The sequence below is a fragment of the Barbus barbus genome, assembly GCF_936440315.1.
Source record: "Barbus barbus genome assembly, chromosome: 1".
Taxonomy (NCBI): domain Eukaryota; kingdom Metazoa; phylum Chordata; class Actinopteri; order Cypriniformes; family Cyprinidae; genus Barbus; species Barbus barbus.
This window is the reverse complement of record NC_136729.1, coordinates 25,033,507-25,049,009: the sequence shown is the minus strand read 5'-3', so window position 1 is coordinate 25,049,009 and position 15,503 is coordinate 25,033,507. Positions and strand designations below refer to the sequence as shown.

The 15,503-nt window shown below is 34.5% G+C and overlaps 1 protein-coding gene across 2 annotated transcripts in view; it reads left to right on the top strand.

The window, feature by feature from the left end:
- LOC306871308 (dnaJ homolog subfamily B member 6-like) overlaps positions 1-15,503 on the top strand; it is a 50,728-nt gene that overhangs the window by 21,667 nt on the left and 13,558 nt on the right. Inside the window, exons 9-10 of one of the 2 annotated variants that reach the window (XM_079419126.1) lie at positions 10,162-10,317; positions 10,799-11,030. In XM_079419126.1, the coding sequence (XP_079275252.1) occupies positions 10,162-10,317; positions 10,799-10,899 (257 nt within the window). In that variant the 3' untranslated portion in view covers positions 10,900-11,030. Of the gene's footprint in view, positions 1-10,161; positions 10,318-10,798; positions 11,031-15,503 lie in introns of those variants that run through there. The other variant, XM_079419125.1, reaches the window with a different exon arrangement.

The following is a 15,503-nucleotide window of genomic DNA, read 5'->3' as shown; positions in this document are numbered from 1 at the left end:
CAGAGGTGTAATTGTTTTTCTCTACAATTTTATTTATTTATTTTTTTCCTACACTGGTAATTTTGTTTAATTTTTAGATTTAAAGTGCCCCTATTATGGGTAATGAAAGGTTCATATTTTGTTTTTGGGAGTCCCCAGCAAGTTGACATGCATACAAGGTCAAAAACACTTTCATTGTCTTATATGCATTTATTATTATTTTTACCTTATATGCTCAACAACTGCCAAACGATTCGTGCATGGATTAATTTTCCCAAACCCCTCCTTTGCATGATGCTAATCTGTGGTGATTGGTCCGATTTGGTCTCTTTTTCATTTGATCATGTCTGTAATGCCTGATAAAGCAGCTTTTGTGTGGGCTGTGCTGCTTTGTGTACAGCCGTTACCGGGGCAACCGCTATTTTTACTGCTCCAATAGGGCACCTAGTGGCAAAGAATGAATTTGCATTTTCATTCAGACCAACAAGAAAACACTAACAAGTGGGCAGGTAATATGTAAATGTTTCATGTTGAGGTCAACATGAAAAGGCTTGGGATTCTTTCAATGATTCAGAGTAGACTTTCTTTTGAGAGGCAATGACTTTATACACAGTGCACTTTCAGATTTAAAACTTTGCAGGATGTTTTCATTCACTTCGAACTGTGTTCACTGCATGAAAGATACTTTTCGAAAATCCATAATAGGGTCACTTTAAATCACTAATAGATATATAACTTAAAAGATTTAATAAATACTGACCTCACTATTTTAAATAAACAAAGCTAATGATGCTTTTAAAATGGATTTGCGAGGCCCAAATGTCCTCACTATTATAATGAAATATCCTTACAATCAGTGTGTGTGTGTGTGTGTGTGTGTGTGAGTGAGAGAGAGATTTTGATACCCTCATTAAAGGTAAGTCAGAAAGAACTGTTTTTGCTGAACATGAGCAGATATTGATTTATTCAAAGCCTACCTTCCTTTCCTTTGTATTTTGATGTAAAATATCTTTAAAATTATATTCAAAAACTGAAAATAAAATATTTTTTCTCCCTAAATTAATAAATATTAAAAGATAATATAGAGTCATGGCCAAAAATAACGGCACCCTTGGTAAATATGATCAAAGAAGGCTGTGGAAATTAATCTGCATTGTTAATCCTTTTGATCTTTTATTTAAAAAAATCACAAAAATCTAACCTTTCATTAGATAAGAATTTAAAATGGGGGAAATATCATTATGAAATAAATGTTTTTCTCTAATACACATTGGACACAATTATTGGCACCCCTAGAAATCTCTGAAGTATATTCCCATTCATATTCATTATGAACATGAAATTATCCAGCCATGGCTTCCTGTTCCACAGAAATATAAATAGGAGGGAAAACAAAGCCCAAATTCCCTCATCCATCACAATGAGAAAAACCAAAGCATATATTTCTGATGTGCAGCAAAAGATAATTGAGCTTCACAAATTAGTGAAGTGGCTTTAACAAAAGAGCTAGAACAGCACAAAACCATGCTTCTGCTATGGCCATTCCAGTCCTCTGACCTGAACCCTGTAGAAAATGAGTGAGGTGAACTGAAGAGAAGCATCACCAACATGGAGCTGGGACTCTGAAGGATCTGGAGAGATTCTGGATGAAGGAATGGTCTCTGATCTCTAGTCAGGTGTTCTCTAACCTCATCAGGCATTATAGGAGACAATTTAGAGCTGTTAAACTGGCAAATGGAGGTTTCAAAAAGTACTGAATAAAAATGTGCTGTTAATTGTGGCCAATGTATATTAGAGAAAAACATTTATTTCATAATATTTCCCCCCATTTTAAATTCTTATTATCCGATGAAAGGTTAGATTTTTGTGAATTTTTTAAATAAAAGATCAAAAGGATTAACAATGCAGATTACTTTTCACAGCCGCCGTTGATCATATTACCAAGGGTGCTGATATTTTTGGCCATGACTGTATATTATTTAGATCTATATCTTAAAGAAAATATAGCCTATATTACCATTTAAAGGACAGAAGTAATTAATATTGTTTAATGTTTTCAAAAGAAGTCTCTTATGGTTAGCAAGGCTAGGTTACTTAGGCTATATCAGGGATACAGTAAAACAGTAATATTGTCAAATCTAATTAATTCTTGGGATAGCAAAGCTGACGTTTTAGCGGCCATGCTCAATGTCACATTAACCTTGAGAAATAATTCTTGTCTTGTCTCTACCTTGAAAATATTAGGTACTGATTTAGAGGATCGGGAAAACAATGCTTTAAGATGATGTGGCAACCTTTCATCGATTATGTTGACCTTAAACCCTACACCAAACCTTTGGACGGTATTTTATATTTGCTTTCACCATATTTTTGTGAGGGTATTGTCAGACAGGACGCAGATTCATATCATGACTAAAGGTCATTGCACACTGAGTCCGAAACTTTCGTCCGTCAAAATAAATTCGGATCAGGTTCGATTTTCTGCGTTTTCGCATCCTGTTCAACTCTTAACCTGTTCAAACACACCTTAACCAGCTAATTAAGATATTCAGCAGAACTTGATCATTAAGACAGGCGTGCTAGATCAGGGTTGCAGCAGAACTCTACAGGTAAGTAGATCTCCAGGAACAGGACTGGGCACTCCTAGTGTAGAGCTGTTCTGTTTTCTGATTTGTTGTCCACTGGCGCCCCCCGTAGTCTAAATGTTAAACGAACACCCTCTTCTATTTCCAGTCAGTCTTGCCTTGTCCTTTACCTTTAGTAATAGCAAAATAGATTTGACATTTGCTAATGATGAATGTCCTTTGAAGGGCTGTTAACCTTTTCTGGAGCGGTGTAATAATTTCCACCACATATGAAACTCAAAGGTAGTGTCTAATCAATAATGACATTGCAGCGCTAGAGGGCGCCATTTCTTCATTGATATCAAAACGTCTTTGGTGCGCAATATATACTTACAATTTTATAAAGATGAATAAAAAAAAAACATTTAACACACAATGTGTAACACAAATGAGTGACCTTTTTACAAGGACTTTACAAAATAATAATAAAACAGAGCATGATTTTAGCTGTGAACGTTTACAATAGGCTATTTTGTAGGCTACTTTTTATGGCTAAAAAATATCACAAACACACCATATGTAATGTGTAATTTTTACATGTGGATTTTTCTAAGCCATCCCAGTAAGAAAACCAATTATACACTGTAGTCGACAAATGAAAGCATGCCACAAAAATAACTATATATAAACAGACTATAAATATAAATAGACATTAATTTCCTTCCTCCATCTTTTCCTTGTCTCTTTCTTTGATGAATGATCCAAATTTGATCAAAATGATCCACCACAACAGTGATGAAACCGGAAGCTGAAAACATCCAAGCCTGATGAAGAGTATTTTCCCTTGTCTTTTACTGCTGTCCTTCAAAGGCTTATGAAAGATGGTAAAGATAGGAGTGACAGAAGTGAAAAACATGAAGGCATCTCTGGGTTTCTGTTAGTGCCTGCTGATGTCAGAACAGTGGGAAGTGTTTGCTGTTGACCAATGTTCCCTCTACTTTTTTTTCATGCTGAGCAAAACTTTTCTCTATTTGACAGACATTTCAGGCACCTGAGTAAAAACATGTTGTATACCCTGTACAGCGCGCACACAAAACAAGTGTGTAAGTTTTATATTTGATTTGACCCTTGATGTAACTAAACGATGTACATTTTAAGTTACCCGAGAAAACATTTTTTGCATTATTATACACTGCCCTTCGAAAGTTTGGGATCAGTAAAGTTTTAAAGTTTCTTATGCTCATCAAGGCTGTATCTATTTGATAAAAAATACTGAATTTTATTTCACAAAACAATATTGTGAAATATTATTGCAATTTAAAATAAAAGTTTTCTATTTTAATATAATTTAAAATATAATTTATTCCTGCAGCAAAGCTGAATTTTCAGCATCATTACTCCATTGTTCAGTGTCACATGATTCTTCAGAAATCATTCTAATATCTTGATTTATAATCAATGTTGGAAACAGTTGTGCTGCTTAATATTTTTGGGGGCCTGTGATATTTTTTATAAATAAAAAGTTTAAAAGAACAGTGTTTATTCAAAATAGAGATTTTGTGCAAGGATGTGTTAAATGGATAAATAGTAAAGACTTAAATTGTTAGAAAAGATTTCTATGTTGAATAAATGCTCTTCTTTTTAACTTTTTATTAATCAAGGTAACGCAAAAAAGTAACACAGGTTCCAAAAAAAAAATATTAAGCAGCACAACAATTTCACTTTAGAGGTTTTGCATATTAGATCAGCGACACTAATATATCAACATATTACATTTCTGAAGGATCGACACTGAAGACTGGAGTAATGATGCTGAAAATTCAGCTTTGCTTCACAGGAATGATATTTTAAAGTACGGATATTAAAATAGGAATCCAATATTAGAAATTACAATAATGTTTCACAATGTCTTTTTAGATAAATACAGCCTTGATGAGCAAGAGACTCTAAACAAGGTCAGTTATTTACTAGGTTTATAATATAGGCCTAACATAATATAATATAATATAATATCAAAACAAACTAAAGCATTAAACTGACCGCTCTGTGCCCATCCTCCGCTATTTCCAGCACTTAATCAAGTCACTCTTCTTTAATACACGGGGACGTTTTATTTCACGTCATTGCGTTTGCATTGGTTCTCGTGTTGAGCTTTTAAGTCCGCAAACATTGAAGTTTTCTGTTTCTAAAGCGACTCATTTGGCGCACATCATTCTCTTTCTATGAAACCCGTAAACCGCATTGACCGGCTCTAACCAGCTTTATAGCAGCTTGCCCGGGGATTGCAATTCTTTCGCTTTTACTAGAATTCAATTAAATGGCTTTCCCAACTCATTTTTTTTTCGTGCGCGCGGCACATTATTTCTTCTGCGCGGCCGAGATGAGGGAACATTGCTGTTGAATATGGTCTCATTTAAAGATGAGGGTGCTCACTCTCCTGGCTTTGTGAATGATTTTTGTTGTTGTTAGAAATGGATGGAAGAGTCCCAGCTTTTTCCTCAGAGATCCAAATTTCTCAGTGATGGCCATCCTTTTTGTTGTTGTTATTTGTTTTTCATGTCATCTTGTTGTGGTTGGTTTTTTTCAGCCACTGAAAACATGCTCAATTCACTGTCAACCATTATTAATTCTGTGAGCAACAGTGTCCATTAACATCAGGATACCAAGATAAAGCTAGTAGTATTCAGCTGGTCGTGTGACTTCAACATGGCAGCCCCTATAAGGGGACTTGCTCCATGTAAAAAAATAAATAAAAAAAAAATAGTCCTAAGTGCTCCTTTGAGAAAACTAACAGAGAATTATTGTCACCTTAAACCTCAAACACATGAGAGTTTATGCTATTTGCAGCTCAAACAAGCACATCTTTGAAACACACCATGTAATTAAAGAAAAACTGAGATTTGAACAGAGAAAATGCTTAATATGTATTAAAAGATTGCAATACAGCTTTTAATTGTTTCCAGGCAAAATATTTATTTAGCCACTGAAAGTAATTAAATGATAATGAGAACATTTCCTGTCTTATCACGGGGTAAGCGCCATATAATAGCGTAATATACTGATCTGAGAGCAAGGACGCTTTCAGACAATAAAAACAGCACCTTGAATCAATCCCTTGCCTTCTTGAATACACCAGGCTCGCGAAAGCCTCTCTGTTTCATTTCTTTATTTCCCTCCATATTCAAAAAGCTAGATATGATCTCTCCGCTGCCTTTCATGGACGAATAAACGCTGCTTGTTATTCAAAGCTTGACGAGGAAGAGAAACCTTAACGCCAAGGGGTTTCACTCCGCTGAGAGCCAGTGAGCAGGACACTTATTTTCCACGTAGCTATAGTCCCTGACTGGGATTTAGACACCGCGCCATGTTTTGCTTGGATGCATTTCAGAAAAGCATCTGAATGTGTGCGTTTGTATGGAAGTGCGCCTTCGATAATAGACGAGTTTACCTCGCGGTAATAACACGTCCAATCATACGCGCGGAAATTGAGACTTGCGCGGGCTGCTTTTGTCTCTGTTTGAACAGGGCAGGCTCGTTACGCTTTGTGCCGACGATTGGACCTCTTCTGTGTCTCGTTCTCTCATCTATATATCTTCCTTCATCTTTCATTTTTGTGTCATTCTCTTTTGCCATTTCCCCCTCTACTGATCCTTTATCTGTTACGTTCTTTTTCTTTTTCCCTGCCAGAGATGAAAAAAGGTCAGGATAGAGATAGAAGAGCAAATTTTGATTAGTAGGCTATAGCCTAATAGAAAGTCTGAAGGAGGTCCTCTTCTCACATGCTGGTTTGAAGTTCCTGTCCCAAGTTTTTTAAAGGAATATGTCACGTCTTTTGACAATACGAACCTTACGAAACTTAACAGCCATCTTGATGTATGTATTATCCAACACATTAACTTTTCTCTGTGCAGCAGACATTTACAGATAGGCTATACATAAATGCACGTGACTGAAACTGCAACAGCTATCTACATTTAGAAGAATTAATGTTTAGCAATCTTATTGAAATGGTCCTATTCCACCACAATGAATGGTTGAATTATCAAAGTAATATCAGATGCTCCCGGCTGTAATTACGATTTTGAGGGCACTCTATATGTGGCGTATGCATATAGTATAGTTATATACATATAAAAGTTATAGTTATGATTAAAAAACAAAAACAAATTGGTCATGATTTATTCACCCTCACCCTCATGTTGTTCCAAGCCTGTATGGTATTCTATCTTCTGAACACAAAATAATAATAATTATAAATAATAATAATAACCATTATTATTATTATTATTAATACATATGTGTTTACGAATATTTTTCAAAAGACTTTCTTTTAAATAAATCACACATCACATGGGTTTGGAATGACATGAGGGTGAGTAAATGATGACACAATTTTCTTTTAATATATATGACCACGGACCACAAAATCAGTCATAAAGGCCCATTTTTATAAGATTTACACATCAACTAAAAGCTGAATAAATACATTTTCCATTGATGTATGGTTTGTTAGGATAGGACAATATTTGGCTGAGATACAACTCTTTGAAAATCTGGAATCTGAGGGTGCAAAAAAAACATTTTTTTGTTGTTGAGAAAATCGCCTTTAAAGTTGTCCAAATTAAGTCCTTAGCAATGCATATTACTAATCGAAAATGAAGTTTGAATATATTAACGGTAGGGAATTTACAAAATATTTCTATGGAACATGATCTTTACTTAATATCCTAATGATTTTTGGCATAAAAGCAAAATTGATAATTTTGACCAATACAATGTATTGTTGGCTATTGCTACAAATATACCCGTGCTACTTAAGACTTTTGTGATCCAGCGTCACATATATTCCTTATATTGTTCTGAGTATGTTATCACTTAAAGTAATTAACTTGTTGATGTTAAAAGCTTTTAGAGAATCCATTGTACAAGCAGTGACATTTCCCAGTGTCACCTTGCAGCTGTTGTTGTGGTTCGGGTCATGGTGATTATTTTCTCCAAGCTCAAATAAGACAACAAGCGATGTGGTAAAGGCTTGTGGCTTGTCTTCTAAATGTATTCTATTTTTCATCTTTTCTTTGGGGGGTTGTTGGTAGGTGGAGGAGGGTGTTGCAGCAGACGCAGGCCTTTTCCGGAGATGAAAAAAGGTCCGGTAGTTTGAGAAGCAGCATCTGTCCCTTTTATTCTCCTCTCTCCCCTTTAATTACACAACACAATAGCCACGAGATGTGCCCATAATCTGCACGCATAATCAGCCTCTCTTTTCTCTCTTCGGAGCCCCTATTCCGTACGCTAATTCAATATAAATGTAAATTAACACGCAAAAAGAATAAAGAAATCTCAATCTATTTACATGACTAATCACAATAAACGCGTTCCACATGAAATATGAATGAATGCATCACGATTATGGGGAAAGGGGGTGGTGGGTGGATGTCAGGCAAGGAGTGCTTTAGGAGCTATTTAAACTTTTTTTTCTTTTACAGTCTTCTCATACACTTTTGTGTGTTTGTGGGGTGATGCACAAGTGTCTGTAAATGGCAGGTTAAGTGTTATTGGGGACAACACTTAAAATCAGTTGAATATCCTGTAACACAAAGTAACTGAGAGCAGACAATGGTAGTGTTACCAGTTCTGCTGCTTAATCCTGAATGAACATGTCACCTTGCTATAAATTGAAATAAAAGGAGATAAATACTATCAGAACTTAATTAGTGGTTGAATTGATATCTGAGCTGCAACAAGAACAATTAATCACTGGATTTGCAGAAGTATTTGAGCTTCATGGGTTCAAATTTTTAAAAGACATCAGATTTAGAGGCAGTACGTAAACTAGATATATACACAGAAAAGTGTGATTCTGCTTTCTTTTGTCTGTGAAATAATCAGTACATATAATTTGGACTTTCTTATCACAATTTCTTTATACAATTTCAGCTAATTTCCATTTTTTTTTAAATTATAATAATAGCACTGTTATTATTATCAAGCAAAACAAATGGTGAATGATCGCTTTATTTCTCAGCCAGACTCTCTCTTTCTGTCTACCTGGATGATTAGTGGCCAGAATAAACTTCAAATATGACCAGACTTTATAACGAGGTCAAAAGTTCTACTTCTGTGAAACCAAATGTGAACAAACTAAAAATGAAGATTTTGTGAAAAATAATAATAAAAGAAGCACACTGCAACCACACAAGAGTATTATCAGTGAAATGAACAGCACATTTTCAAATCAAAAAGAAATAAGTCAGGGTAAATCCAATATAGAACAAACTTAATACTGTTTTATATAATATAACTTTTGAATCAGCTTGTTCTATAATATAATTTAGGGAATTAAGCAGTGAAGTGGCAAAGGAATAAGGTCAGCTGAAACAGGTGAAATAGATTTTATTTACTTTTTTATTTCAAATGTCATATTTTTAGTTTAAATCTCACACCATTTGTCTAGAAGCAGAAGCTGTTCAAGCAGAATACATAAAACTCAGTATCCTGAATAGAGGTAGTTCGGCATTAAACAAGCTTTCAGGAGGAAAGGACTTAGAGAAGAATGTTAAAGCACTGTAATAGTATAATGATTGTGTCTTTCCAAAACAAGCAATATTCCTGATTTGTATGCTATTTGGACATTACAGGAATTCAATAATAACCAACCTGATCATGTTTGTTTTATGTTTCTAGGTGAGCACTGACAGATATTTCACATGAATGAAACATTAAACTCAATTTGTTTATTATAAACTGCCAATGTTCCATGTCATTTGTCTGTTTTATGCGGTACAATAAATTGCAGTGATTAAATTAACATAATTCAAGAAGGTTGACTAAATGATTGATTGTGCATTGAATATTATCATCACAGATTATTAAGATGGAGTACACTTTGCATAGTTTTGTCTTGTTGTTACACTGATGTTATACAAAAATTATGTTTTTCTATTTGTGTTTAAGCCCTCTATCTACTTTTTCTCATAAGCAATGCAGACAAATATGAGAAGGAATTGATGTCCCGAAGCAAACTGGATGATTTCAAATTTTAAATAAATAAATAACTGCCCAAATATCATGGCAGAGCCTGTAATTACATAAACACTGCGTATCAGCAAACGCAACATCAAGCTTCCTTCTGTTTGGGTTTGTTTGTACTACTAACCAGCCACAGATATGCACTTAAAACCTCAACAGTCACAGCTTTACTTCCATAGTGGAGAGGATAGGGCTATCAGACTCAAAAATAACCTTATAAATTGATACACTAGATAGTCGAGTTCTTAGAACACAGTAAAAGTATGTAGTGTATATCATTTGGGACACAATTATTGTCTTGTCAGTACACAGGTATTGTCTTATAATTATTCTCTTGTCAGACACTGATATGCATTATATAAGTGAAATTAAAGCTGCTAGAAGACTGATAGAGTCAGAGCAATGAAGAGGAATGTTGTCATACTCAAAAAAATTTCGCCAGTCTATATTCTAAAGACTGAATTATATCAGGTTGTGCATTCAAAGTGCATGCACAAATCAGCAAGAGAAAATAATAATAATTATTAAAAGATAAAAGGGTAATCAACATTCCATGCAAATTCATCTGAGCTGTGTCTTGTCTTGTTCACAGGTATTTCTGATGACAACGCATTGGAGGAAAGCCGCAGACAGAATGCCCTCACTGGCGCTGCCCCACACAACCGTTACCTTCGAAATGTGGCCCAGAACCCTTCAGAGGAGGAGGAGGAGGAGGACAGAGGCCTCCAGAATCTGGGACTTGCCAGAGGTTTGTGTCCCAGTTGGATGCTGTGCCTGTAGGATAGAGGCCAGGATCAGAGGAGCAGAGCAGTTTCATGCAGTGTTGATTTATAAAGATATTCAGTTTTGTATTTTTCAAGGTTGCATGAGTGAGTCAGATATTAAAGATTTGTCAGCGTGGTGGGGGTGGTGTCTGCTTGCTTATGAAGTTTATTTCAGCAGGCATCCTTTATAGCTAATACAACTTGCTTTTGACTGGTTCAAAGCACTCAACAGTATCTGGAAATGAATTTCCATTAAGGGGTCCAACAAAGACATTCCAGTGGAGTTAATGATTTATAATGATTGAATTCTTCTTTTCTGTGAGCCACAGTTAATGTCTATAACAATTAGAAGGATGTTTTCAAATATTAGTCGAGTTGTTTTGGTACTTTTTTGTTGTTTTGTGGTATTAATGAAAGTCAAAGCTCATCAGATTTCCTCATGGTAAATCACTTTCATTTTTGTAGGGATTTTTGAGACCAGGAGAAAGAAACTATTGCTGAAGGAATCAGACACCAAAAAGAAGCGGATGCCAAGAATGGCTCCTCGGATTGGAGTGCGGTTCTAACAATATTTGCAATATATATATATATATATATATATATATATATATATATATATATATATATATACATTTTCTAAAATGAGGAGATATATAAAGGAGATATATAAAGATATGCATATTAGATAGTGTCACACATGCTCAAATTATTCTTTTTAATTAGAATACATAGAAAGTTTATTTCTCAATGTTCTGCTTTGACATGCTGCATTCATCTAGTGTTGTCAAAGTCAGTATGACCCACTATAAAAAGCAGCAGTCGCATCAGCTCATTGTAACTATTTTCTCCATTCTATTTTTTTTTTTTTACTGTCTTCTGTATTTGTTTTGGATATAGGCAAAAGTTCAAAACAAATTGCATTTAACCAACCCTATGATTGAATCATCTGGTGATCCATCACCGTGCATGTAATGCAAATGATCTTTCATTATCCCGATTTAATGTGTAAAAAGCAATCACACTCTCTTTTGTACTTACTTTATTCATGGTTTTTAAGCATATTGTAGGACATAGAACCGGTCGGACTAGTGCACCAAGAATGGAAAGAGAAAGACAAGGGAGAAAAAGAAGGGAAAAAGATTTTTAAATTATTTATTCACCAATGTGAGAGAACACGTTTTCACCAGTCTACCTTTTGATCCAGTCTTAAGCACTGTATCAATATTTTAGAGCAAACTGCAGATATGGTATGTCCTTTCAGAACTGGCAGCATGGCTTTCATTTTACTGCGACTGCTGCATGTATGTTTCATTTGTTTTCGATATGAAACAGAGACCCAAATCTGTGGAAAATCATATTTCCTATATTAAAAAGGGAAATAAAAATGAAGAGCTACAAAGTCACATTTTTAGTAATACACATTAAAAAGTTTCTACTCTGATGTGTTATAGTCAATTTTTTGCTGATGCTTATCAGTATGTATTATTTCTTAATATAAATTTATGCTGTTAATTGGTAGTGGTGTGAACTGAGGCAGTTTTAATCAAGTACTGTTATTTTCAAAGCCATGAATGTCTGTTCATGCTGTACAGCAATAACTAATAAATTGTGTTCTTGGAAGGAAAAACAAAAAAAAAAATGACCATACTAGAAAATGGCTTGTTTACTTTCAGCTGTGAAGGGTTTTCTTTGTAATATTGACAAAAAGGCTTATTTCTGAAGCATGTATGTCTAGTTATTTCTGCCTTTTTTAAACATACACCAATAAAGCCTGAAAGTTGCACATTTTGTATGTTCTGTGAATATTTTATCTCTAATTGTTAAAAAAAACAACAACTAACAAACAAACAAAAAATATTTTTTTGTGTATTTCATATAATTGCTAATGCAGCTTGTGGAGTACAGCATTATTCATGCAAGGTATGTGCACATGACCTGTAGAGTAATTTGGGTCTTGTTTGGTTGACTGAAGTCTCACAGGGCTTAATTAGATAGCACAGCAGCAGTCATATCGGTGGCTCACCTTCTCTCCATTGCTTTCAATTTGCAAGCTGTCTCAACTCAGATTAATATAGATCCTGATGGGAAGGAACGCTTCAGAATCAGGTGGTTCTTGATGATTGAGAAAAGAAAATGTCAGTGGTGTCCTCCTAAAATCAAATGTACTGTTTATAAATGTGGCATGTAGGGATCTTTGAAGAAGGTGTTGTCATATTTTACAGTAATACTCCAAACCCTTGCTATACTGCTGCTTACACTTGGTTCAGTTATTAGCATTATCTCTGATTTTTAATTTCTAAGATTTGTCAAACAAACAGGGCAAATCAAATTCATGCCTCAGTGGTGAAATTATCACATATAACACTGCAAAGAGTTTAGCCAAAGAGCTCAGAAACACTGATACTGCTACAACTGACCTTATTAATAGTTTCATACCGCTGGCATTGCTAACTGTGGGTTTTGCAGTCGCAGTTAACATATCAGTAGTAAATGAAGGCTGTGTTTGGGAGGTCTGTGAAGAAACACTAGGTGGAGATGTTTGTCAGTACAGCAAAGAAGGAAACACCAAAGTGGTGTTATCTTTTAGAATGATCTGTAATCCTGTATTCATTTCACTTAAAATATGATCTAGACATTTAGATGTATTTAGGTAGTAAAAAGAATAAAAGGGCAGCAATAATAAGTTAGGACTTAACTCGAGTCTATCTATCTATCTATCTATCTATCTATCTATCTATCTATCTATCTATCTATCTATCTATCTATCTATCTATCTATCTATCTATCTATCTATCTATCTATCTATCTATCTATCTATCTATCTATCTATCTATCTATCTATCTATCTATCTATCTATCTATCATCTAAACTTTTAAACAAAGTATTGCCAAGCCAGCATTCAAAGTTTGACTTGACAAATTTGTTTTTCTAGATAAAATTTATTCGAATCAATTCATTTTAAATTTAATTTGCAATTTTGCATCGTGCTTGCTTCCTCAAATCAAATTCAATTCAGATTCAGGAACTGGAACTGTAAAATTGTTCATGTAGCATTATTTTGCTGATATTTATTCATTGTTATTTGTAGTATTCGGTGTTCAGTATTTTACAACAGATGGTGAAACAGTACTATACATTTACATTTACATTTATGCATTTAGCAGACGCTTTTATCCAAAGCGACTTACATTGCATTCAAGTTACAGTTTTTTACATTTTATCAGCTCTTGCTTTCCCTGGGAATCGAACCCATGACCTTGGCATTGCTAGCGCCATGCTCTACTATTTGAGCTACAGGAAAGTTATGACATGATTGTACTGACATGATTGCACTGATGAGTACTGACATGATTATTTTATTTATTTAAGGTTATGGTTATAGGGCTAAGGTTAATGGTTTATTTATTTTTCATATGGTGTTTATTTTGTGAATGCATAATAATATGAGGCACTCCTGTGGCTTCCTCTCAAATAATTGTTTCATGTTTTACAGCAAAACGAAAAGAATATTTTGTCTAGACTTTGAATTCACACTTATAGTTTCATTAAACACATAACTTACTGCTTTATCATAACTCTCTTGAATGCATGATTCTGGTTGTTCAATTACAGCATTTAACATCATAATACTGCATATAATTAAAATGTGAATAAAAGTTTCACAAATGTTTTCTGTACACTATAGACAAATATTCTGCTCCACTTAAAGTATACCAACAGGCATTTGGCACAATCTGAAAACTGATTTAAAATGATCCTGTTGTATGCTGGGTGATGACTAAGACTGTCTTGGTCAGCGGATAGCAATCACTGCCGTAGGCTTACGATGTTAAAAAAAACATTGTCTTTGTGAGATGGAGAATGAAGGAAAGACAGATTGAGAGAGTAGTCTGCCCCCTCACCACCCACACATCGACCCATCTCAGGTAAACAGTGCTCTAACACACAGCTCCCCTGTGAGATCTTTCTCTCTTACTCCTCTTTTCTTCCATCTCCTCCTGTCCTCCTGAGTCTTTTCTCTTTTCTTTCGCTTACATCTCTTTACTCCCCACCTTTCCTCTGTCTCTGCCTGCGGACAATACGCTTCTACATTAGCCCCAATTGGTTTCAAACAGCTTCAGAGATCTCTTTAGCATAGAAACTTCACATGAAACTGCTTTCATTACCCTTCTATCTGTCTCTGATTAGCTCACTCCTACTGTAACAGGTCTGGACTACAGTGTTCTGTACCAGAGTCTAAATACTTCATTGTACCTGCCACAAATATATTCATATAGATTTCACTGGATGCACACATTTTTCTTTTACCCAAGATTAAATGGATAGTTTAGCCAAAAATTACAATTACAACTCACCCTTAAGTTGTTCCAAACCATATGAGATTCTTTCTTCAATTGAACACAAATAAATATATTTTGTAGAATGTTGGTAATCAAACAGTTGCTGGTAGCTAATGATGGAATACTATGGAAGTCACTGGCTACTGGCGTCTGTTTTCTTTTCTCTTCAAAAGAAGAAAGAAACTCATACAGGTTTAGAACAACTTGAGGGTGAGTAAATGATGACAGGATTTTCATTTTGGAGTGAACAACAGCATTAATAACCAATTAGAAAGGTCACACTTTATTTTAAGGTCCAATTCTCACTATTAACAAACTATTATCTAAGACTTTTGCCTCAATAAACTCCTAATTTGCTTCTTATTAATAGTTAGTAAAGTAGTTGTTAAGTTTAGATATTGATTAGGGAAGTAGAATATGGTTCTGCAGAATATGTGCTTAATTACTAATGAACAGCCAGTATGTTAATAATAGGTATGCTCATAAGTGAGAACTGGCCCCTATAATAAAGTGTGACGGAATTAAAAGATTATATGTGTGTACTTACTATATTGTCTTTGAAAAGACTTTCAATGACTATGGTAACTTTAACTGCAGTATTATTTATAGAAAGAAAGAAAGAAAGAAAGAAAGAAAGAAAGAAAGAAAGAAAGAAAGAAAGAAAGAAAGAAATGCATCAATTCAAAATTAATTCAGCAAAAGATTCAGTGTGTTTGCATGCAGTCTATATAGTCATTTCCTCTTTACTAGTATTAAGATTGTAACCAAATTATCACATTATAATGTTCAGCGTCATTAAGCCATTAAGCCAACTCATGAAATAAAGGCC